General features: G+C 49.5%; 1 protein-coding gene across 1 annotated transcript in view; it reads right to left on the reverse strand.

Annotated features, from left to right (window-relative positions):
* Positions 1-1656: 1656 nt before the first annotated feature.
* LOC119974300 (glutamate receptor ionotropic, kainate 5-like) overlaps positions 1657-24336 on the reverse strand; it is a 268585-nt gene continuing 245905 nt past the window's right edge. The window contains exon 11 of the mRNA XM_038813072.1: positions 1657-1803. Coding sequence (XP_038669000.1) covers positions 1657-1803 — 147 coding nt within the window. The remainder of the gene's footprint in view (positions 1804-24336) is intronic.

The following is a 24336-nucleotide window of genomic DNA, read 5'->3' on the forward strand; positions in this document are numbered from 1 at the left end:
CAGGCAGTGTGTGAATGGTGTGATGTTTAGTTACAGTGTGTATGTGTGAATGGTTTGATGTTTAATTGCAGGTAGTGTGTGTGTGAATGGTGTGATGTTTAATTGCAGGCAGTGTGTGTGAGAATGCTGTGATGTTTAATTGCAGGCAGTGTGTGTGAGAATGTTGTGATGTTTAATTTTAGGCAATGTGTATGAGAATGCTGTGATGTTTAATTACAGACAGTAAGTGTGAGAATGCTGTGATGGTTAATTGCAGGCAGTGTGTGTGAGAATGGTGTGATGTTTAGTTACAGACAGTGAGTGTGAGAATGGTGTGATGTTTAATTGCAGGCAGTGTGTGTGAGAACGGTGTGATGTTTAGTTACAGACAGTGCTGGACTTGTACGGAGTGTGTTTAAATGATGGTCTTGTACAGAGTGTGTTTAAATGGTGTTGGACTTGTACGGAGTGTGTTTAAATGATGATGGAGTTGTAGGGAGTGTGTTTAAATTATGCTGGACTTGTACGGAGTCTGTTTAAATGATGATGGAGTTGTAGGGAGTGTGTTTAAATGATGGACTTGTGCAGAGTGTGTTTAAATGATGCTGGAGTTGGAGGGAGTGTGTTTAAATGATGGACTGTACGGAGGTGTTTAAATGATGCTGGAGTTGTAGGGAGTGTGTTTACATGATGGACTTGTATGGAGTGTGTTTAAATGATGGTGGAGTTGTAGGGAGTGTGTTTAAATGATGGACCTGTATGGAGTGTGTTTAAATGATGGACTTGTACGGAGTGTGTTTAAATGATGGACTTGTACGGAGTGTGTTTAAATGGTGCTGGACTTGTACGGAGTGTGTTTAAATGGTGCTGGACTTGTACGGAGTGTGTTTAAATGGAGCTGGACTTATACGGAATGTGTTTAAATGGTGCTGGACTTGTACGGAGTGTGTTTAAATGATGATGGAGTTGTAGGGAGTGTGTTTAAATGATGGTCTTGTACAGAGTGTGTTTAAATGATGCTGGAGTTGGAGGGAGTGTGTTTAAATGATGGACTGTTCGGAGTGTGTTTAAATGATGCTGGAGTTGTAGGGAGTGTGTTTAAATGATGGACTTGTACGGAGTGTGTTTAAATGATGGACTTGTACGGAGTGTGTTTAAATGGTGCTGGACTTGTACGGAGTGTGTTTAAATGGTGCTGGACTTGTACGGAGTGTGTTTAAATGGAGCTGGACTTATACGGAATGTGTTTAAATGGTGCTGGACTTGTACGGAGTGTGTTTAAATGATGATGGAGTTGTAGGGAGTGTGTTTAAATGATGGTCTTGTACAGAGTGTGTTTAAATGATGCTGGAGTTGGAGGGAGTGTGTTTAAATGATGGACTGTACGGAGTGTGTTTAAATGATGCTGGAGTTGTAGGGAGTGTGTTAAAATGATGGACTTGTATGGAGTGTGTTTAAATGATGGACTTGTACAGTGTGTGTTTAAATGGTGCTGGAATTGTATGGAGTGTGTTTAAATGATGGACTATACTGAGTGTGTTTAAATGGTGCTGGAATTGTATGGAGTGTGTTTAAATGATGGACTTGTACAGAGTGTGTTTAAATGGTGCTGGAATTGTATGGAGTGTGTTTAAATTCCCACTGTGCTTCACATTGTTAGTCCTGATTTAACTGGGGCTAGAAATAGTGATGAAGACTGATTACTCTTACCATGTGCATTCGGTACAAGATGCTAATCCCGATCGTCATGAAGGGTTTGGAGAAATCGATAACTTTCTCCCTCTCAGCAGTTATTGTGAAGGCAGCAACAGCAAGATCAGCTTTCTGAAAATGCACACACACGCACAGTCATCCCATACAATTCACATCTCTCTATTTATCTCTTTCCCTCTCCTAAGCGCTCCCTTTCTCCCCCCCTCCCTCTTTATCTCTTTTTTTTTTGCAGAGTTGAAAAGGCCGAGGGATCTAAGATACAGGCTACTAGACTAGAAGGGCTTGAGGTTCATAAGGAGGAGGTGTTAGCGATTCTGGAAAGTGTGAAAATAGATAAGTCCCCTGGGCCGGATGGGATTTATCCTAGGATTCTCTGGGAAGCAAGGGAGGAGATTGCTGAGCCTTTGGCTTTGATCTTTAAGTCATCTTTGTCGACAGGAATAGTGCCAGAGGACTGGAGGCTAGCAAATGTTGTCCCCTTGTTCAAAAAGGGGAGTAGAGACAAAACCGGTAACTATAGACCAGTGAGCCTTAGTTCTGTTTTGGGAAAAGTCTTGGAAAGGTTTATAAGAGATAGGATGTATAATCATCTGGAAAGGAATAATTTGATGAGAGATAGTCAACATGATTTTGTGAAGGGTAGGTCGTGCCTCACAAACCTCATTGAGTTCTTCGAGAAGGTGACCAAACAGGTGGATGAGGGTAAAGCAGTTGATGTGGTGTATATGGATTTCAGTAAAGCGTTTGATAAGGTTCCCCATGGTAGGCTATTGCAGAAAATACAGAGGCATGGGATTCAGGGTGATTTAGCAGTTTGGATCAGAAATTGGCTAGTTAAGACCATAAGACCATAAGACATAGGAGTGGAAGTAAGGCCATTCGGCCCATCGAGTCCACTCCGCCATTCAATCATGGCTGATGGGCATTTCAACTCCACCTACCAGCATTCTTCCCGTAGCCCTTAATTCCTCGCGACATCAAGAATTTATCTATCTCTGCCTTGAAGCCATTTAGCGTCCCGGCCTCCACTGCACTCCGCGGCAATGAATTCCACAGGCCCACCACTCTCTGGCTGAAGAAATGTCTCCGCATTTCTGTTCTGAATTTACCCCCTCTAATTCTAAGGCTGTGCCCACGGGTCCTCGTCTCCTCGCCTAACGGAAACAGTTTCTTTGCGTCCACCCTTTCTAAGCCATGTATTATCTTGTAAGTTTCTATTAGATCTCCCCTTAACCTTCTAAACTCCAATGAATACAATCCCAGGATCCTCAGCCGTTCATCATATGTTAGACCCGCCATTCCAGGGATCATCCGTGTGAATCTCCGCTGGACACGCTCCAGTGCCAGTATGTCCTTCCTGAGGTGTGGGGCCCAAAACTGGACACAGTACTCCAAATGGGGCCTAACCAGAGCCTTATAAAGGCTCAGTAGCACATCGCTGCATTTATATTCCAACCCTCTTGAGACAAAGAGTGGTGGTTGATGGGAAATGCTCTGACTGGTGTCCAGTTACTAGTGGTGTGCCACAAGGATCTGTTTTGGGGCCACTGCTGTTTGTCATTTTTATAAATGACCTTTATAAATGACAGGAGGGTGTGGAAGGATGGATGAGTAAATTTGCAGATGACACTAAAGTCGGTGGAGTTGTGGACAGTGCAGAAGGATGTTACAAGTTACAGAGGGACACAGATAAGCTGCAGACTGGACTGACAGGCAAATGGAGTTTAATGCAGAAAAGTGTGAGGTGATTCATTTTGGAAGAAATAACAGGAAGACAGAGTACTGGGCTAATGGTAAGATTCTTGGTAGTGTGGACAAGCAGAGAGATCTCGGTGTCCATGTCCATAGATCCCTGAAAGTTGCCACCCAGGTTGAGAGGGTTGTTAAGAAGGCGTACGGTGTGTTAGCTTTTATTGGTAGAGGAATTGAGTTTCGGAGCCATGAGGTCATGTTGCAGTTGTACAAAACTCTGGTGCGGCTGCATTTGGAGTATTGTGTGCAGTTCTGGTCGCCGTATTATGGGAAGGATGTGGAAGCATTGGAAAGGGTACAGAGGAGATTTACAAGGATGTTGCCTGGTATGGAGGGAAGATCTTATGAGGGAAGGCTGAGGGACTTGAGGCTGTTTTCGTTAGAGAGAAGAAGGTTAAGAGGTGACTTAATTGAGGCATACAAGATGATCAGAGGATTAGATAGGGTGGACAGTGAGAGCCTTTTTCCTCGGATGGTGATGTCCAGCACGAGGGGACATAGTTTTAAATTGAGGAGAGATAGATATAGGACAGATGTCAGAAGTAGGTTCTTTACTCAGAGTAGTAAGGGCGTGGAATGCCCTGCCTGCAACAGTAGTGGACTCGCCAACGCTAAACGCATTCAAATGGTCATTGGATAGGCATATGGACGATAAGGGTAGTGTAGAGGGACTTGAGAGTGGTTTCACAGGACGGCGCAAGATCGAGGGCCGAAGGGCCTGTACTGCGCTGTAATGTTCTATGTTCTATGACCCCAACTGTTCACATTAGAAATTAATGATTTGGACAAGGGAACTAAACATTATTTCCAGATTTACATATGAAACAAAGTTGGGTTGGAGGGTGAGCTGTGAAGAGGATGCAGAGATGCTTCAGCGGGATTTGGACAGGCTGAGTGAACAAAGAACAATACATCACAGGAACAGGCCCTTCGGCCCTCCAAGCCTGCGCCGACCATGCTACCTGCCTAAACTAAAACTGTCTGCACTTGCGCAGTCCGTATCATAGAGAAATATAGCACAGAACAGGCCCTTCGGCCCACGATGTTGCGCTGAACTTTTGTCCTAGGTTAATCATAGAATTTTGGACAATTTTTCATGGCCAATCCACCCAACCTGCACATCTTTGGACTGTGGGAGGAAACCGGAGTACCCGGAGGAAACCCACGCAGTCACGGGGAGGATGTGCAGACTCCACACAGACAGTGACCCAAGTCGAAATCGAACTTGGGACCCTGGAGCTGTGAAGCAATTGTGCTATCCACAATGCTACCATGCTGCCCTTAAGAAGTTAACCTACACTCCATTATTCTACCCTAATCCAAGTACCTATCCAATAGCCGCTTGAAGGTCCCTAACTTTTCCGACTCAACTACTACCACAGGCAGTGCATTCCATGCCCCCACTACTCTCTGGGTAAAGAACCTACCTCTGACATCCCCTCGATATCTTCCACCATTTATCTTAAATTTATGTCCCCTTGTAATGGTGTGTTCCACCCGGGGAAAAAGTCTCTGGCTGTCTACTCTATCTATTCCCCTGATCATCTTATAAACCTCTATCAAGTCGCCCCTCATCCTTCTCCGTTCTAATGAGAAAAGGCCTAGCACCCTCAACCTTTCCTCGTATGACCTACTCTCCATTCCAGGCAACATCCTGGTAAATCTCCTTTGCACCCTTTCCAAAGCTTCCACATCCTTCCTAAAATGAGGTGACCAGAACTGCACACAGTACTCCAAATGTGGCCTGACCAAGGTTTTGTACAGCTGCATCATCACCTCACGGCTCTTAAATTCAATCCCTCTGCTAATGAACGCTAGCACACCATAGGCCTTCTTCACAGCTCTATCCACTTGAGTGGCAACTTTCAAAGAACTATGAACATAGACCCCAAGATCTCTCTGCTCCTCCACATTGCCAAGAACCCTACCATTAACCCTGTATTCCGCATTCAGATTTGTCCTTCCAAAATGGACAACCTCACACTTGTCAGGGTTAAACTCCATCTGCCACTTCTCAGCCCAGCTCTGCATTCTATCTATGTCTCTTTGAAGCCGACAACAGCCCTCCTCACTATCCACAACTCCACCAATCTTCGTATCATCTGCAAATTTACTGACCCACCCTTCAACTCCCTCATCCAAGTCGTTAATGAAAATCACAAACAGCAGAGGACCCAGAACTGATCCCTGCGGTACGCCACTGATAACTGGGCTCCAGGCTGAATATTTGCCATCCACCACCACTCTCTGTCTTCTATCGGTTAGCCAGTTTGTTATCCAACTGGCCAAATTTCCCACTATCCCATGCCTCCTTACTTTCTGCATAAGCCTACCATGGGGAACCTTATCAAATGCCTTACTAAAATCCATGTACACTACATCCACTGCTTTACCTTCATCCACATGCTTGGTCACCTCCTCAAAGAATTCAATAAGACTTGTAAGGCAAGACCTACCCCTCACAAATCCGTGCTGACTATCCCTAATCAAGCAATGCCTTTCCAGATGCTCAGAAATCCTATCCCTCAGTACCCTTTCCATTACTTTGCCTACCACCGAAGTAAGACTAACTGGCCTGTAATTCCCAGGGTTATCCCTATTCCCTTTTTTGAACAGGGGCACGACATTCGCCACTCTCCAATCCTCTGGTACCACCCCTGTTGACAGCGAGGACGAAAAGATCATTGCCAACGGCTCTGCAATTTCATTTCTTGCTTCCCATAGAATCCTTGGATATATCCCGTCAGGCCCGGGGGACTTGTCTATCCTCAAGTTTTTCAAAACGCGCAACACATCTTCCTTCCTGACAAGTATCTCCTCAAGCTTATCAGTCTGCTTCACGCTGTCCTCTCCAACAATATGGCCCCTCTCGTTTGTAAATACTGAAGAAAAATACTTGTTCAAGACCTCTCCTATGTCTTCAGACTCAATACACAATCTCCCGCTACTGTCCTTAATCGGACCTACCCTCGCTCTAGTCATTCTCATATTTCTCACATATGTGTAAAAGGCCTTGGGGTTTTCCTTGATCCTACCCGCCAAAGATTTTTCATGTCCTCTCTTAGCTCTCCTAATCCCTTTCTTCAGTTCCCTCCTGGCTATCTTGTATCCCTCCAGCGCCCTGTCTGAACCTTGTTTCTTCAGCCTTACATAAGTCTCCTTCTTCCTCTTAACAAGACATTCAACCTCTCTTGTCAACCATAGTTCCCTCACTCAACCATCTCTTCCCTGCCTGACAGGGACATACATATCAAAGACACGCAGTACCTGTTCCTTGAACAAGTTCCACATTTCACTTGTGTCCTTCCCTGACAGCCTATGTTCCCAATTTCTGCACTTCAATTCTTGTCTGACAGCATTGTATTTACCCTTCCCCCAATTATAAACCTTGCCCTAAATAGTTGCACGCACCTATCCCTCTCCGTTACTAAAGTGAAAGTCACAGAATTGTGGTCACTACCTCCAAAATGCTCCCCCACTAACAAATCTATCACCTGCCCTGGTTCATTACCAAGTACTAAATCCAATATGGCCTCCCCTCTGGTCGGACAATCTACATACTGTGTTAGAAAAGCTTCCTGGACACACTGCACAAACACCACCCCATCCAAACTATTTGATCTAAAGAGTTTCCACTCAATGTTTGGGAAGTTGAAGTCACCCATGACTACTACCCTGTGACTTCTGCACCTTTCCAAAATCTGTTTCCCAATCTGTTCCTCCACATCTCTGCTGCTATTGGGGGGCCTATAGAAAACTCCCAACAAGGTGACTGCTCCTTTCCTATTTCTAACTTCAACCCATATTACCTCAGTAGGCAGATCCCCCTCGAACTGCCTTTCTGCAGCTGTTATACTATCTCTAATTAACAATGCCACCCCCCCACCTCTTTTACCATCCTCCCTAATCTTGGTGAAACATCTATAACCAGGGACCTCCAACAACCATTTCTGCCCCTCTTCTATCCAAGTTTCCGTGATGGCCACCACATCGTAGTCCCAAGTACAGATCCATGCCTCAAGTTCACCCACCTTATTCCTGATGCTTCTTGCATTAAAGTATACACACTTCAACCCATCTCCTTGCCTGCAAGTACTCTCCTTTGTCATTGTTACCTTCCCCACTGCATCACTACGTGCTTTGGCGTCCTGACTATCGTCTACCTTAGTTGCTGGACTACAGATCCGGTTCCCATTCCCCTGCCAAATTAGTTTAAACCCTCCCGAAGAGTACTAGAAAACCTCCCCCCCAGGATATTGATGCCCCTCTGGTTCAGATGCAACCCGTCCTGCTTGTACAGGTCCCACCTTCCCCAGAATGCGCTCCAATTATCCAAATACCTGAAGCCCTCCCTCCTACACCATTCCTGCAGCCACGTGTTCAACTGCACTCTCTCCCTATTCCTAGCCTCGCTATCACGTGGCACCGGCAACAAACCAGAGATGACAACTCTGTCTGTCCTGGCCTTTAACTTCCAGCCTAACTCCCTAAACTTGTTTATTACCTCCACACCCTTTTTCCTACCTACATCGTTGGTACCAATGTGCACCACGACTTCTGGCTGCTCACCCTCCCCCTTCAGGATCCTGAAGACACGATCAGAGACATCCCTGGCCCTGGCACCCGGGAGGCAGCATACCTTTCGGGAGTCTCGCTCGCGACCACAGAATCTCCTATCTATTCCCCTAACCATTGAATCTCCTATTACTATTGCTTTTCTATGCTCCCCCCTTCCCTTCTGATCCCCAGAGCCAGACTCAGTGCCAGAGACCTGGCCGCTGGGGCCTTCCCCCGGTAGGTCATCCCCCCCAACAGCATCCAAAACGGTATACTTGTTTTGAAGGGGAACGGCCACGAGGGATCCCTGCACTGTCTGCCTGTTAGTTTTCTTTCCCCTGACTGTAACCCAGCTACTCTTGTCCAGTACCTTTGGTGTGGCTACCTCCCTGTAACTCTTCTCGATAACCCCCTCTGCCTCCCGGATGATCCGAAGTTCATCCAGCTCCAGCTCCAGTGCCTTAACACGGTCTCGGAGGAGCTGGAGTTGGGTGCACTTCCCGCAGGTATAGTCAGCGGGGACACCAGTGGTATCCCTCACCACCCACATCCTACAGGAGGAGCATGCAACTGCCCTAGCCTCCATCCCCTCTTACTTTACAGAATTAGCTGCCCCTTGGACCAACTGGACCTCCGCCCTCCGACTCTACTTCCAGTCAGCTGTACTCTAAACTCCTGGCTCCCTTCACGCTCTTTGATAAATATAGGGAATGAAATGTAAGGAGCACCTTACTCCCTCCTCACCTAACTCCCTCAGTCACCAAACTCTCACTGTAGCACTCAAATGCCACAAGCTCAGCACTCCCTCAGTCACCAAACTCTCACTGTAGCACTCAAATACCACAAGCTCAGCACTCTAGTGCAAACAAAAGATCCTTCCATTCCCACTCTATTCATATATTTGTCTAGATGTCCCTTAAATGCCCTATCGTACCTGCTCCCACCACCTCCCCAGGCAGCGCGTTCCATATATTTACCGTCCTCTGTGCAAAACACTTGTCTCGCACATCAGTTCTAAACTTTTCCCCACACACTTTAAACCTATGTCCCCTAGTACTTGACTCTCCTACCCTAGGAAATAGCATCTGACTATCCACTCTGTCCATGCCACTCATAATCTTGTAGCCTTCTATCAGGTCACCTCTCAACTTCTGCCATTCCAGTGAGAACAGACCGAGTTAATAATAATAATCTTTATTGTCACAAGTAGGCTTACATTCCTGAAGTTACTGTGAAAAGTCCCTAGTCGCCACATACTGGCGCCTGTTCGGTACACAGAGGGAGAGTTCAGAATGCCCAAATTACCGAACAACATGTCTTTCAGGACTTGTGGGAGGAAACCGGAGCATCCAGAGGAAACCTATGCACACACGGGGAGAGTGTGCAGACTCCACACAAACAGTGACTCAAGCCAGGAATCGAACCTGGGAGCCTGGAGCTGTGAAGCAACAATGCTGCCCACTGTGCTACGTGCTGCCCACAGAGATGTTTATCTGACCTCTCCTCATAGCTAATGCCCTCCATACCAGGCAACATCCTAGTAATCCGCTTCTGCTCCCTCTCTAAAGCATCTAGACCAGAATTGTACACAATATTCCAAATGAGGCCTAAGGTCCTGTCCAGCTGCAACATAACTTGCTAATTTTTATATTCAATGCCCCGACCGATGAAGGCTAGCATGCCGTCAGCCTTCTTGACCACCTTATCCACATGTGTTGCCACTTTCAGTGATCGATGGACATGCATGTCCAGATCTCTCTGCCTGTCAGTACTTGCAGGAGTTCTACCATTTACTGTGTAATTCCTACATGTACTGGACCTTCCAAAGTGCATGACCTCACACTTGTCCGGAATAAACTCCATCTGCCATTTCTCCGCCCAAGACTCCAGCCAGTTTATATCCTGCTGTATCCTCTGACTATCCTCTTCACCATCCGCAACTCCACCAATTTTTGTGTCGTCTGCGAACTTAATCAGACCAGCTACATTTTCTTCCAAATCATTGATATACACCATGAACAACAAAGGCCCCAGAACGGATCCCTGTGGAACGCTGCTAGTCACAGCCTTCCATTCAGAAACACCCTTCTACTGCTACCCTCTGTTGTCTGTGCCCAAGCCAGTTCTGTATCCAATTTGCCAGCTCTCTGATCCCAGGTGACTTCATCTTTTGTGCCAGTCTGCCATGATGTACCTTGTCAAAGGCTTTACTGAAGTCCATGTACACAACATCTACTGCCTTTCCCTCATCTATCATCTTTGTCACTTCCTCGAAAAACTCGATCAAATTAATGAGACACGACCTTCTCTTCACAAAACTGTGCTGTTTAGGGGCTGGTTTAGCACAGTGGGCTAAATAGCTGAAGTTACAGACCAAGGCCTGTAGCGCGGGTTCAATTCCCGTACCAGCCTCCCCGATCAGGGGCTGGAATATGGCGACTAGGGCTTTTCATAGTAACTTCATTTGAAGCCCACTTGCGACAATAAGCAATTTTCATTTCATTTGTTTCCAAATGTGAGTAAATCCTATCTCTAAGAATCTTTTCCAATAATTTCCCTACCATTGACGCAAGGCTCACCGACCTATAATTTCCTGGATTATCCCTGCTGCCCTTCTTAAACAATGGGAAAATGTTGACTACTACCCAGTCCTCAGGAACTTCACCTGTAGCCAATGAGGAGACAAAGATTACTGTCAAGGCCCCAACAATTTCCTCTCTTGCCTCTTGCAGTATTCTGGGGTAGATCCCATCAGGCTCTGGGGGCTGGTTTAGGTCAGCTAAATCGCTGGCTTTTAAAGCAGACCAAGTAGGCCAGCAGCACGGTTCGATTCCCGTACCAGCCTCCCCGGACAGGCGCCGGAATGTGGCGACTAGGGGCTTTTCACAGTAACTTCATTGAAGCCTACTCGTGACAATAAGCGATTTTCATTTCATTTAATTTCATTATCTATAATGCTTTTTAAGATGACCAACACCTTTTTATTAATATCAACATGACTCAGAATATCTATACACTCTACCCGATACTCCTCATCCACCAAGTTCTTCTCTTTGGTGAATACTGAGACAAAGGGCGTGATTCTCCGCCCCCCCACGCCGGGTGGGAGAATAGCGGGAGGGCCTCTCCACATTTTTCACGCCCTCCCGCTATTCTCCGCCCCTCCACGCCCGACCCACGCCACGAAATGGCGAGCGCCGATTCTCCGAGGCCGATGGGCCGAGCGGCCGGCCTTCACGTTTCAACACGGCAGCAAACACATCTGCTCGCTGCCGTCGTGAAACGGGCGCCATATGCCAATTTGGGGCATCTGGGGGCCCGATTGGCATGGCAGTACCGTAATGGACGCACTCTTTTCTCTCCGCTGCCCCGCAAGATCAAGCCGCCACGTCTTGCGGGGCGGCTGAGGGAAAAGACGCCAACTGCACATGTGCGGGTTGGCGTTGTCCAACCTGCGCATGCGCGGCCAACATCATCGGCCGCGTCAGCTGGCGAGACGCTTGACGTGTGGCCTTGACGATCATCGTCAAGGCCGCGCCGCCGTGACGCACGGGGCCACGCTCCTAGCCACGCCCGGGGGAGAGAATTGGCCCCGGAAGTGGGCGTGAAGGCTGCCGTGGGACAGGCCGTGAATTTGAGGAGAATCTCGCCCAAAGTATTCATTTAGTACCTCTCCCATTTCCTTTGGTTCCATTCATGGATTCCCTCGACTTTTGCTCTTTACATATGTATAAAACGCCTTAGGCTCTTCCTTAATCCAGTTTGCCAATGACATTTCATGACCCCTCTTAGCCTTCCTAACTCCTACCTTAAGTTTCTTCCCAGTTTGTTTGTATTCTTCAAGGGTTTCATCTGTCCTAAGCCTTTTAGACCTTATGAATGTTTCCTTTTTCTTTTTGACAAAATTCATAATCTTCCTCATTATCCAGATTCCCTATACTTGCCATTCTTGCCTTTCATCCTCACTACATACCGGTCCTGAATTCTAATCAACTGACATTCGAAAGTCTCCCACATGCCGGAGGTTGATTTTTCCTCAGCCTCGCCCAGTCAACACTCTCCAGATCCTGCCTAATGCTGCTTTAATTAGGTTAATAGGGCTGTTAAGAAAGCATATGGTGTGCTAGCCTTTATAAGCAGGGGGATTGAGTTTCGGAACCACAAGGTCATGCTGCAGCTGTACATAACTCTGGTGCGGCCGCACCTGGAGTACTGCGTGCAGTTCTGGTCACCACATTATAGGAAGGATGTGGAAGCTTTGGAAAGGGTTCAGAGGAGATTTACTAGGATGTTGCCTGGTATGGAGGGAAGGTCTTACGAGGAAAGGCTCAGGGAATTGAGGTTGTTTTCGTTAGAGAGGAGAAGGCTGAGAGGTGACTTAATAGAGACATATAATATAGTCAGAGGGTTAGATAGGGTGGACAGTGAGAGTCTCTTTCCTCGGATGGTGATGACCAACACGAGGGGACATAGCTTTAAATTGAGGGGTGGTAGATATAGGACAGATGTCAGAGGCAGTTTCTTTACTCAGAGAGTAGTAGGGGTGTGGAACGCCCTGCCTGCAACAGTAGTAGACTCGCCAACTTTAAGGGCATTTAAGTGGTCACTGGATAGACATATGGATGAAAATGGGATAGTGTAGGTCAGATAGGCTTCAGATGGTTTCACAGGTCGGCGGAACATCGAGGGCCGAAGGGCCCGTACTGCGCTGTAATGTTCTATGTTCTAATTAGCCTTTTCCCAGTCTAACACCTTCACCTAAGAACCGTGTCATAATATATACCAATATAGCATGGTGCAGACACACACTGATGGACACACACAGGGACCAATCAACATGTACAAACACCGCAGCCAATCACCAGTTAGAATACACATATAAAGGCAGAGGGCACCATGGTTCCCGCTCATTCTGGGTGCTGCCTCTGAGTGTAACAGGAACTCATCCAGCCCAGCACAGACTCACAACACATGCTGAGAGAATCAACTGGTTCGGACAAGGCTTAGGTCTCTAGTTCAAGTTAGTATTATTTAGACCCACAGTCATCGTGTGTTAGTTAGTTAGAAGTAGTTAATAAAATTGAGTTGAACTTTCATCAGTGTTGGAAGTGTCTGTTCATCTCTCAAGCCTACACTAGCCAACACTTCATGGTACCAGGAGTTGAAGAATGCTCGCACTTCTGAGACCTACCTTTCAGTGATCTGCCTTCCACCAGTCTCGCGCCATCCTACCATAGATTATCATAGAATTTACAGTGCACAAGGAGGCCATTCGGCCCATCGAGTCCTGGAAAGAGCACCCTACCCAAGGTTAACACCTCCACCCTATCCCCATAACCCAGAAACCCACCCAACACTAAGGGCAATCTTGGACACTAAGGGCAATTTATCATGTCCAATCCACCTAACTTGCACATCCTACAGAATGGACTCTTCTCCCTCCACTGCCTCTCCACATTGCAGGGAACCTGGGCTCCAACTGGAAACTTTTCAAACAGCGCTTCCAGCTGTCCAGCTGTACCTCGAGGCCAGGGACCTGGAAGCTGCCTCGGACGCATGTAAGATTGCTCTCTTCCTCTTACAACTCGCTCACCTTCGATGAGGGGGAGGACAAACCGAATCTCAAGACCATGGCCGGGATTCTCCCCTACACAGCGGGGTGGGGGGTCCCGGCGTAGCGGAGTGGCACCAACCACTCCGGCGTCAGGCTTCCCCAAAGCCTAGGGGCTAGGCCCTCACATTGAGGGGCTAGGCCCGCGCCGGAGTGGTTGGCACCATGCCGACTGGCGCCAAAACCGGCACCAATGGCCTTTGACGCCCGCCGGCCGGCGTCGGGGCTGGCCGAAAGACCTTCGCCGGTTCGCGCATGCGCCGGTGCATCAGCGGCCGCTGACATCACCACCGGCGCATGCGCGCTGGGGGATTCTCTTCCGCCTCCGCCATGCTGGAGGCCATGGCAGCGACGGAAGAAAAAGAGTGCCCCCACGGCACTGACTCGCCCGCCGATCGGTGGGCCCCGATCGCAGGCCAAGCCACCGTGAGGGCACCCCCGGGGTCCGATCGCCCCAGATTGGCGGCGCGAGCAGGCCCCCGGGATTCTCCCCTACCCGGCAGGGTGGGGGGTCCCGGCGTAGCGGAGTGGCGCCAACCACTCCGGCGTCACTCAGCGGCGGAACTTCGACCCATTGCGGGCCGGAGAATCGCCGTGGGGGGCACGCCGAGAGAATTCCGGCCACGGCGGGGGCGGGATTTACACCGGCCCAGGGCGATTCTCCGACCCTGCAGGGGGTCGGAGAATTCCGCTCCATAATTCTGAAGTTCGACAGCCACTGTACGGTCGAGGTCAACGAGAGCTTAGAGAGATACATGTTCCAGCAGCGAACTCAGGGTAAGGACAAGCCTTTCCAGTCCTTTATCACTCACTCTGCGTCCTTGCGCAGTCCTGCAACTATGGGTCCACCGCCGACTCCATGCTCCGTGACCAGATTGTGTTTGGTGTTCAATCTGAGACCCTGCGCCAGCAGCTACTAAAAGTAAAGCAGCTCACTCTCTCCATGGCCATTGAGACCTGTGTACTTCATGAACATGCCTCCACGCGCTACTCCTGCATCCAGGCTGCTGAAACGGCGCGGCAAGCCCCTTACGAGGCAGAATGGGTCCAAATGATAAAATCTCTTCAGGCTCTGGACCTGAATGATGGCGGCCATTTCACGTGTTTTTCGTGGAGTCCCCCGCCCACACGCAGCGAGCGCACTGACGTCACGGACCGCTTCGCGCAGGTGCGCGCTACGCTGGATCGCCCCGCGCGGGGATGGGACGTTTCGGCGTGGCCAGTTCGGCGTGGCCGATTCGGCGGGGCCAGTTCGGCGTAGCCGATTGGAATGGGACGTTTCGGCGTGGCCGATTCGGCGGAGGAGTTTTTCGGCGGAGGGACGTCAAATTAGTTATAGTCGCAAAATGTTTGTGCAGCCCATTTCTTGTATCTTTTCCTTCCAGCCGCCTCAGATATCGTGTTTGTGCACCAAACCGGGTCTGACTTTACACAGCCGGTGTTACTGAAGATATTGTGACTTTACACAATGTGTAAAGTCAGACAGCAGTGTAGATCACTGGGCAGCTGCTTCAATACTTTCAGTAACACCGGCTTTCTTTAAGAGACCCGGCTTGGTGCACAAACACGATATCTTCAGTAACACCGGCTGTGTAAAGTCAGACAGCAGTGTAGATCACTGGCGAACTGGTTTAATGTTGGTGCCTTTCTTTAAGAGACCCGGTTTGGTGCACAAACACGATATCTGAGGCGGCTGGAAGGAAAAGATGCAAGAAATGGGCTGCACAAACATTTTGCGACTATAACTAATTTGACGCCGAAACGTCCCTCCGCCGAAAAATTCCTCCGTCGAATCGGCTACACCGAACTGGCCACGCCGAAACGTACCAAACCCCCCCGCGCATGCGCCGGGGCCCGACGAACATTCCGACGCTCCGGCGTGCGGCAACTGCGGCTCCGCCCACTTAAAGTGGCAATGTCCCACGAAGTCCCGACGCTGCCTGCAGTGTGGCAAACAAGGCCACTACGCTGCAATGTGCAGATCTTCCATGCCTGCTGCTTTTCCAAGGTCCACCCAGCCCCACTGAGACATCAGGGCTATCCAGCCTGCCTACTCTGCACCTTGATTCCGAGGATGCCTGCAATGACCCACAGGTCCCGTTCCAAATCGGCGTCATTACTACCAACAGGATGTCCCCCAAGCGTGGCACTGAACCCGTCCACGTCCACAGCGTCAGCCAGGATGATGAGTGGTGTGCCACCCTTATGGTCAACCAGTCCCCTGTCAGGTTCCGCCTGGACACTGGCGCTTCTGCCAATCTCATCGCGTCGTCTGATTTTCGCAAGCTCAGCGTACAGCCTGCTGTCCTGCCATCTGCCTGTAAATTGCTGGACTACAATGGCAATGCCATCGCCGCCAGCGGCTCCTGCCGCCTTGAGGTGACACATCGTGCTCACACAGTCATTCTCCCATTTGAGATTGTTGCTGCCTCAAAAGCCTCCTTGCTTGGTGCGCAGGCATGTAAGCTGCTCCACTTAGTGCAGAGAGTGCACTCTCTCTTCAAGCGATATGTCTGCATCTTCTGACACAGACTTCAGGGCGCAACTCGACTCCATCATCCAACAATACCATGATGTTTTCGAAGGCATGGGCACGCTCCCCTACAAGTCAAAATCTTACTCAAGCCCAACGCCACGCCCGTCGTTCACGCCCCTCGCAGAGTCCCAGCGCCCCTCAAGGACCGTCTCATGCAACAGCTCCAGGAGCTCCAGGACCAAGGAGTCATCTCTAGGGTCACGGAACCCACAGACTGGGTAAGCTCCATGGTCTGCGTCAAGAAGCCATCCGGCGAGCTGCGGATCTGTATTGATCCTAAAGATTTAAATCGGAATATCATGCGGGTGCACTACCCGATTTCGAAACGGGAGGAACAAAGAACAAAGAACAAAGAAAATTACAGCACAGGAACAGGCCCTTCAGCCCTCCCAGCCTGCGCCGATCCAGATCCTCTATCTAAACCTGTCTCCTATTTTCCAAGGTCTACTTCCCTCTGTTCCCGCCCATTCATGTACCTGTCTAGATGCTTCTTAAATGATGCTATCGTGCCCGCCTCTACCACCTCCGCTGGTAAAGCGTTCCAGGCACCCACCACCCTCTGCGTAAAAAACTTTCCACGCACATCTCCCTTAAACTTTCCCCCTCTCACTTTGAAATCGTGACCCCCCTTGTAACTGGCACCGCCACTCTTGGGAAAAGCTTGTTGCTATCCACCCTGTCCATACCTCTCATAATTTTGTAGACCTCAATCAGGTCCCCCCTCAACCTCCGTCTTTCCAACGAAAACAATCCTAATCTACTCAACCTTTCTTCATAGCTAGCACCCTCCATACCAGGCAACATCCTGGTGAACCTCCTTTGCATCCTCTCCAAAGAATCCACATCCTTCTGGTGATGTGGCGACCAGAACTGCACGCAGTATTCTAAATGTGGCCTAACCAAAGTCCTATACAACTGTAACATGACCTGCCTACTCTTGTACTCAATACCCCAGCCGATGAAGGCAAGCATGCTGTATGCCTTCTTGACCACTCTATCAACCTGCGTTGCCACCTTCAGGGTACAATGGACCTGAACTCACAGATCTCTCTGTACATCAATTTTCCCCAGGACCCTTCCATTGACCATATAGTCCGCTCTTGAATTGGATCTTCCAAAATGCATCACCTCGCATTTGCCTGGATTGAACTCCATCTGCCATTTCTCTATCTAACTCTCCAATCTACCTATATTTTGTTGTATTCTCTGACAGTCCTCCTCGCTATCTGCAACTCCACCAATCTTAGTATCATCTGCAAACTTACTAATCAGACCACCTATACCTTCCTCCAGGTCATTTATGTAGATCACAAACAACAGTGATCCGAGCACGGATCCCTGTGGAACATCACTAGTCACCCTTCTCCATTTTGAGACACTCCCTTCCACCACTACTCTCTGTCTCCTGTTGCCCAGCCAGTTCTTTATCCATCTAGCTAGTACACCCTGAACCCCATACGACTTCACTTTTTCCATCAACCCTCACGTTGACGGAGCTCACGTCCGAGATGGCCCACGCCAAGCTATTCTCAAAACTGGATGCCTCGAAGGGCTTCTGGCAGATCCAACTAGATGAGTCAAGAGTGAAGCTGTGTACGTTCAACACACCCTTTGGCAGGTTCTGCTACAACCGGATGCCATTCGGCATCATCTCTGCATCCGAAGTTTTCCACAGGATCATGGAGCAGATGATGGAGGGGATCGACGGGGTATATGTCGATGATATTATCGTCTGGTCAACCACCCCGCAGGAACACATCGCCCGCCTTCAGCGTGTTTTCAAGCGCATCCACGAACACGGCCCCCGCCTCAATAGGTCCAAGTGCTCCTTCGGCCAGTCGAGTATCAAGTTTCTGGGGGATCACATCTCCCACCAGGAGGACAATATTGCAGCAATCACGTCCATGAAGACGCCCAAGGACAAGAAAGCGGTTCTCCGGTTCCTGGGGATGATGAACTTTCTAAGTTCATCCCGAATCTTGCTTCACACACCACGGCCCTCAGAGACCTGATTCGCAAAACCACAGATTTCCGATGGCTCCCTGCTCACGAGCATTAATGGCAGGAGTTGAAGGCCAAGCTTTCTACGGCCCCAGTGTTGGCTTTTTTCAACCCGACAAAAGAGACCAAAATCTCTACTGATGCCAGTCAGTCGGGGATTGGTGCCGTGCTCCTGCAACGAGACGAGGCCTCGTCATGGGCCCTCGTTGCGTATGCGTCATGGGCGATGACTCCCACAGAGCAGCGCTATGCGCAAATCGAGAAAGAGTGTCTCGGCCTTCTCACTGGAGTCGTGAAGTTCCACGACTACGTCTATAGACTTCGGCAGTTCACGGTTGAAACCGGCCACCGCCACCTTGTAAATATTATCAAAAAGGACTTGAATGACATGACGCCTCGCCTCCAGCGTATCCTACTCAAGCTGCGCAGGTATGACTTTCAACTGGTCTATACCCCGGGCAAAGACCTTGCCGTTGCCGATGCCCTCTCAAGGTCGATCACAACTCCATGTGATCATGACGGCTTCATTTGCCAAATAGACGTTCACGTCCAGTTTGCAGCCTCTCATTTGCCAACAACGGATGCACGACTGAAGCAAATTTGCCGCGAGACAGCGGCTGATCCACTTCTGCAGCAGGTGATGCGCCTAATGTCAAGGGCCAATGTCCGCAATTTTACAACATCCGCGATGACCCGGCAGTTGTCGACGGGGTGCTCCTGAAATTGGATTGCATCGTCGTCCCACAAAGCATGCGCCAGCTAGTGTTGGAGCATCTCCATGAAGGGCACTTAGGGATCGAGAAATGCCGCCGCAGGGCCAGTGAGGCCGTCTACTGGCCGGGCATCAATGATGACATCGCCAATGTGGTGCTCAACTGCTCTACCTGCCAGCGTTTTCAGCCCGCCCAACCACGGGAGACCCTGATGCCCCATGAGCTTGTCACATCGCCTTGGACCAAAGTGGGCATCGACTTGTTCCATGCATTGGGCAGGGACTACGTCATCATCATCGGCTACTTCTCCAGTTACCCGGTGGTCATCAGGCTGCATGACCTCACATCCTCGGCTGTGATCAGGGCTTGTAAGGAGACATTTGCCCGACATGGCATACCGCTGATGGTGACGTCAGACAATGGCCCCTGTTTCGCGAGCCAGGAATGGGCCGGCTTTACCCGACACTACAACTTCGAGCACGTTATGTCCAGTCCCCTATACCCCCAATCCAATGGGAAGGCGGAAAAGGGTGTCCACATCATTAAGCGGCTCCTCAGCAAGGCCGCCGCCACCGGCTGAGATTTCTATCTTGCTCTGCTGGCCTATCGCTCCGCCCCGCTCTCCACCGGCCTGTCGCCTGCTCAGCTGCTAATGAACCGACGGTGCCATCAATTCTTGCTCCCAACCTCGATCATGTCCCCGTGCTCCACCGCATGCACATGTCTCGACTGCAGAAGAAAACTTCATACGACCCACGGGCTGCTGACCTTCCCGACATCCATCCACGCGACAAGGTTCGCATCCGCCTCCCGGATAGTGGCTGGTCTGCGCCTGCTGTTGTTCTAAGGCAGGTGGCCCCCCGCTCCTTCCTGGTCCGCTTACCGGGTGGATCCATTCGGCGCCGCAACAGGCGTGCTCTTCGCCTGGTTCCAGGGTCGTCACGGGATCCTCCGACCGGCTCTTCTACTGATCCCGCCGTGGACTGTGTGGCGCTTCTGGTCACTCTGCCTGCCCCTGACGGTGCTGCAGCCCTCCCGGCTCCTGAGCCGCCAGCCATTGCCCCACCCTTGAGGCGGTCACCAGAGTTCGTCGCCCACCTCAGAGACTGAACTTATGAACTCTGTACACATGTGGACTTTCTGAAATGTTCTTTTTCTCATATTCTTTGTTGTTGCATTTGTTATCCAGTGATTTGTAAATAGATTCGTTGGTTGTTCTGCAGCAGGTCATCTGCACCTGGCAGCTTCCTCTGTAAATAGTCTTGTTCCCTGTATATAGCTTTATACATATGTCTTCGCACCTCACACAGTAGCTAGGTACATTCTCCACACACCCACACTATTTATTAGCACATGCATAGATTAACATTTTTTTATAAAAGGCGGGATGACATGATATACACCAATATTAAGGCAGCACGGTAGCATTGTGGATAGCACAATTGCTTCACAGCTCCAGGGTCCCAGGTTCGATTCCGGCTTGGGTCACTGTCTGTGCGGAGTCTGCACATCCTCCCCATGTGTGCTTGGGTTTCCTCCGGGTGCTCCGGTTTCTTCCCACAGTCCAAAGATGTGCAGGTTAGGTGGATTGGCCATGATAAATTGCCCTTAGTGTCCAAAATTGCCCTTAGTGTTGGGGTGGGGTTACTGGGTTATGGGGATAGGGTGGAGGTGTTGACTTGGGTAGGGTGCTCTTTCCAAGAGCCGGTGCAGACTCGATGGGCCGAATGGCCTCCTTCTGCACTGTAAATGTATGATTTATGATATATCATGGTGCAGACACACACGGATGGGCACACACAGGGACCAATCAACATGTACAAACACTGCAACCAATCACCAGTTAGAATACACACACTATAAAGGCAGAGGGCACCACGGTTCCTGCTCATTCTGGATGCTGCCTCTGAGTGTAACAGGAACTTATTCAGCCCAGCACAGACTCACAACACGTGCTGACAGAATCAACTGGTTCGGACAAGGCTTAGGTCCTCTAGTTCAAGTTAGCATTATTTAGACCCACAGTCATCATTTGTTAGTTAGTTAGAAGTAGTTAATAAAATTGAGTTGAACCTTCATCTGTGTTGGAAGTGTCTGTTCATCTCTCAAGCCTATACAAGCCAACATATCAGACCGCTCTTGTCCTTTTCCATAAGCAGCTTAAAACTTACAGAATTATGATCACTGTTCCTGGAATGATCTCCTACTGAAACTTCCATCACCTGGCAAGGTTCATTTCCCAGCACCAGGTCTAATATGGCTCCTTCCCAAGTTGGGCTATTTACATATTGTTTCAAGAAACCCTCCTGGATGCTCCTTACAATTCTGCTCCATCCATGCCTCTCGCAGTAAGAGTGTCCCAGTCAATAAAGGGAAAGTTAAAAGCACCCACCACGACAATCCTACTGTTTATGCATCTTTCCACGATCTGTCTGCATATCTGCTCCTCCATCTCCCACTGGTTTTTAGGAGGTCTGTAGTAAACCCCCAACATTGTGACAGCACACTTCCTATTCCTGAGCTCTACCCAGATTGCCTCGCTGTCTGAACCCTCCAAAGTGTTCTCCTTCAACACAGTTGTGAGATTCTCCTTAACCAATAATGCATTCCCCCAGCACTTTTGCATCCCCCTCTATCCTGCTATAAGCATCTAATCCTGGAATGTTTAGTTGCCAATCCTGTCCCTCTTTCAATCAAGTTCTGTGATAGCAACAACATCATAATTCCATGTACTAATCCAAGCTCTAAATCCATTTATCTTACCTGAAATACTCCTCGCATTGAAAATAATGCACGTTAACTCACCAGCCCCGCTGCGTTGACCAACCAGTCCCTGCCTGCTCTTCCTCTTAATCTTACTGGCCTTAGTCTGTAGCTGTCCCTCAGTTATTTCTCCCGTCAACCTACTGCTCTGGTTCCAACCCCCCTGTTCAATCTGTTTCACTGCCTTCCACTTTTCTCCTCACCAGCTTTTGTTTCTGTCCCTCTGACTTTCTGCATTGGTTCCCATCCCCCTGCCACATTAGTTTAAAGAATGTGTGTGGGCACATGGCAGATGCAGTATAATGTGGATAAATGGGAGGTTATCTGCTTTGTTGGCAAAAATAGGAAGGCAGATTATTATTTGAATAGGTGTAAATTGAGAGAGGTGGATACTCAGTGATGTCATGATATGCAGGCAATCACATAATAATATACAGACAAGCAGCTAATGTACACAGAGAACAGGACATAACCAATAAGCAGGCAGAACACTCAGGGGTGGGATCTGACTATAAAAGACACGAGGCACTGATACTCCGCCTCTTACCACTGATGAACATCTAGAGAGTCAGTCAAGGATGTTGTTACAATCTCACACCTCCACCACGTGGCTAAGAACTAGTCTGGTTCAGTCAGACAGAGTGACCATAATTAAGTTAGCAGAGAGTCGAACTCACAGAGAACTGTGCTAACTGTGGTATTAGTTCAATAAACCTGATTGAACTAAATTCAAGATCTGGGGTATCTTTCTGATCTAAGCTGCATCCAGTGTTAGACCAGTGTACCTAACATGACAAGTGAAACCTTGGTGCCCTCGTGCACCAGTCACTGAAAGGTACAGCAAGCAGTAAAGAAGGCAAATGGTATGTTGGCCTTCATACTGAGAGGATTTGAATGGAGGAATAGGGATGATTTACTGCAATTGTATAGGGCATTGGTGAGGCCAAATCTGGAGTATTGTGTGTAGTTTTGGTCTCCTTACCTGATGGAAGGATGTTCGTGCTATGGAGAGAGTGCATGAAGGTGTATCAGGCTGATTCCTGGGGTGACGCAACTGACGTATGAGGAGAGACTAAGTCGGTCAGGATTATACAGTAAGTTCGTTGGAGTTTAGAAGAGTGAGAGGGGATCATCATAGAACTTACAAATTCGAACAGGATGAGACAGAGTAGATACAGAAAGAATATTACTGATGATGGGAGGATCCAGAACTAGGGGTCATAGTTTAGAACTGAGTGAGGAGAAATTCTTCACCCAGGGAGTAATGAATCTGTGGAATTGCTACCACAGGAAGTAGTTGAGGCCAAAATTTTGTGTAATTTCAAGAAGGAATTATAACAGTAGTCCCTCTTATAACGCGGGTGTTGGGGTCCAAGACAGCCACCCGCGTTGCATCCGAGCCGCGGATATCCAGATGGGGGGTTTTAAATAAATTTAAAACCCCCAGCGTGGATCTAATTAAAACAAGCACTGCTGCATTTTAACAACTTAAAAGTTGGATTGGAGGGAGAGAGCAGCCGGCAGTGTCAATTTCAGCGGCCGGCTGATTTGTTTCAGTGAGAGAGCAGCTTCCCTCACCGCGATCAAAGTGAGCCGGCCGCTGAAATGACACTGCCGGCTGCTCTCTCCTCCAATCAGCCGGCAGTGTCAATTTCAGCGGCCGGCTGATTGTTTCAGTGAGAGAGCAGCTTCCCTCTCCGGATCAAAGTGAGCCGACCGCTGAAATTGACACTGCCGGCTGGCTGCTCCCTCCCAATCAGCCGGCAGTGTCAATTTCAGCGCCAGCTGCTCTCTCCCTCCCAATCAGCCGGCAGTGTCAATTTCAGCGGCCGGCTGATTGTTTTAGTGAGAGAGCAGCTTCCCTCTCCGGATCAAAAGTGAGCCAGCCGCTGAAATTGACACTGCCGGCTGCTCTCTCCCCATCCAATCAGAAAACATTAAAACTTAAAAGTTGGATTGGAGGGAGAGAGAAGCCGGCAGTGTCATTTCAGCGGCCGGCTCACTTTGATCCGAGAGGGAAGCTGACAGTTGGGGTCCATAAGCCCCCCCCGCCGTATATCGCGAACGCGGAGCGCGGTATAACGGGGGACTACTGTATAGCTCTTGGGGCTAAAGGGAGCGAGGGATATGGGTGGAAGTCGGGATCAGGACACTAAACTTGATGATCAAGCCATGGTCATGAATGAATGGCGGGCAGGCTTCGAAGTGCTGAATGGCCTCTTACTGCTTCTATTTCTTATGTTTCGGTTTCTCGCTGCCCCTCTCGTTCGCTGCACCTATCTCTCTCCTCGCCCCGCCCCCTTCTCTCTCTCTCTCTCTCACCCGACCCTCTCCCTCTCTTCGCCGCCCCTCTCTCTCTCCTCTCTCTCGCCACCCCCCTCTCTCTCTCTCCCTCTCTCGCCACCCCCTCTCTCTCTCTCGCCACCCCCTCTCTCTCTCTCTCTCTCGCTCTCACCGCCCCTCTCCCTCTCTCGCCGCCCCCTCTCCCTCTCTCTCTCTCCGCCCCTCCCTCTCTCTCTCTCTCTCTCTCGCCCCTCTCCCTCTCTCGCCGCCCCTCTCCCTCTCTCTCACCGCCCTCTCTCCTCTCTCGCCGCCCCTCTCCCTCTCTCACCGCCCCTCTCTCTCTCTCTCTCTCTCCGCCCCTCTCCCTCTCGCCGCCCCTCTCCTCTCTCTCTCACCGCCCCTCTCCCTCTCTCAGTCCGCCCCTCCCT

The sequence above is a fragment of the Scyliorhinus canicula genome, chromosome 12 (assembly GCF_902713615.1).
Source record: "Scyliorhinus canicula chromosome 12, sScyCan1.1, whole genome shotgun sequence".
In the NCBI taxonomy this organism is placed as follows: domain Eukaryota; kingdom Metazoa; phylum Chordata; class Chondrichthyes; order Carcharhiniformes; family Scyliorhinidae; genus Scyliorhinus; species Scyliorhinus canicula.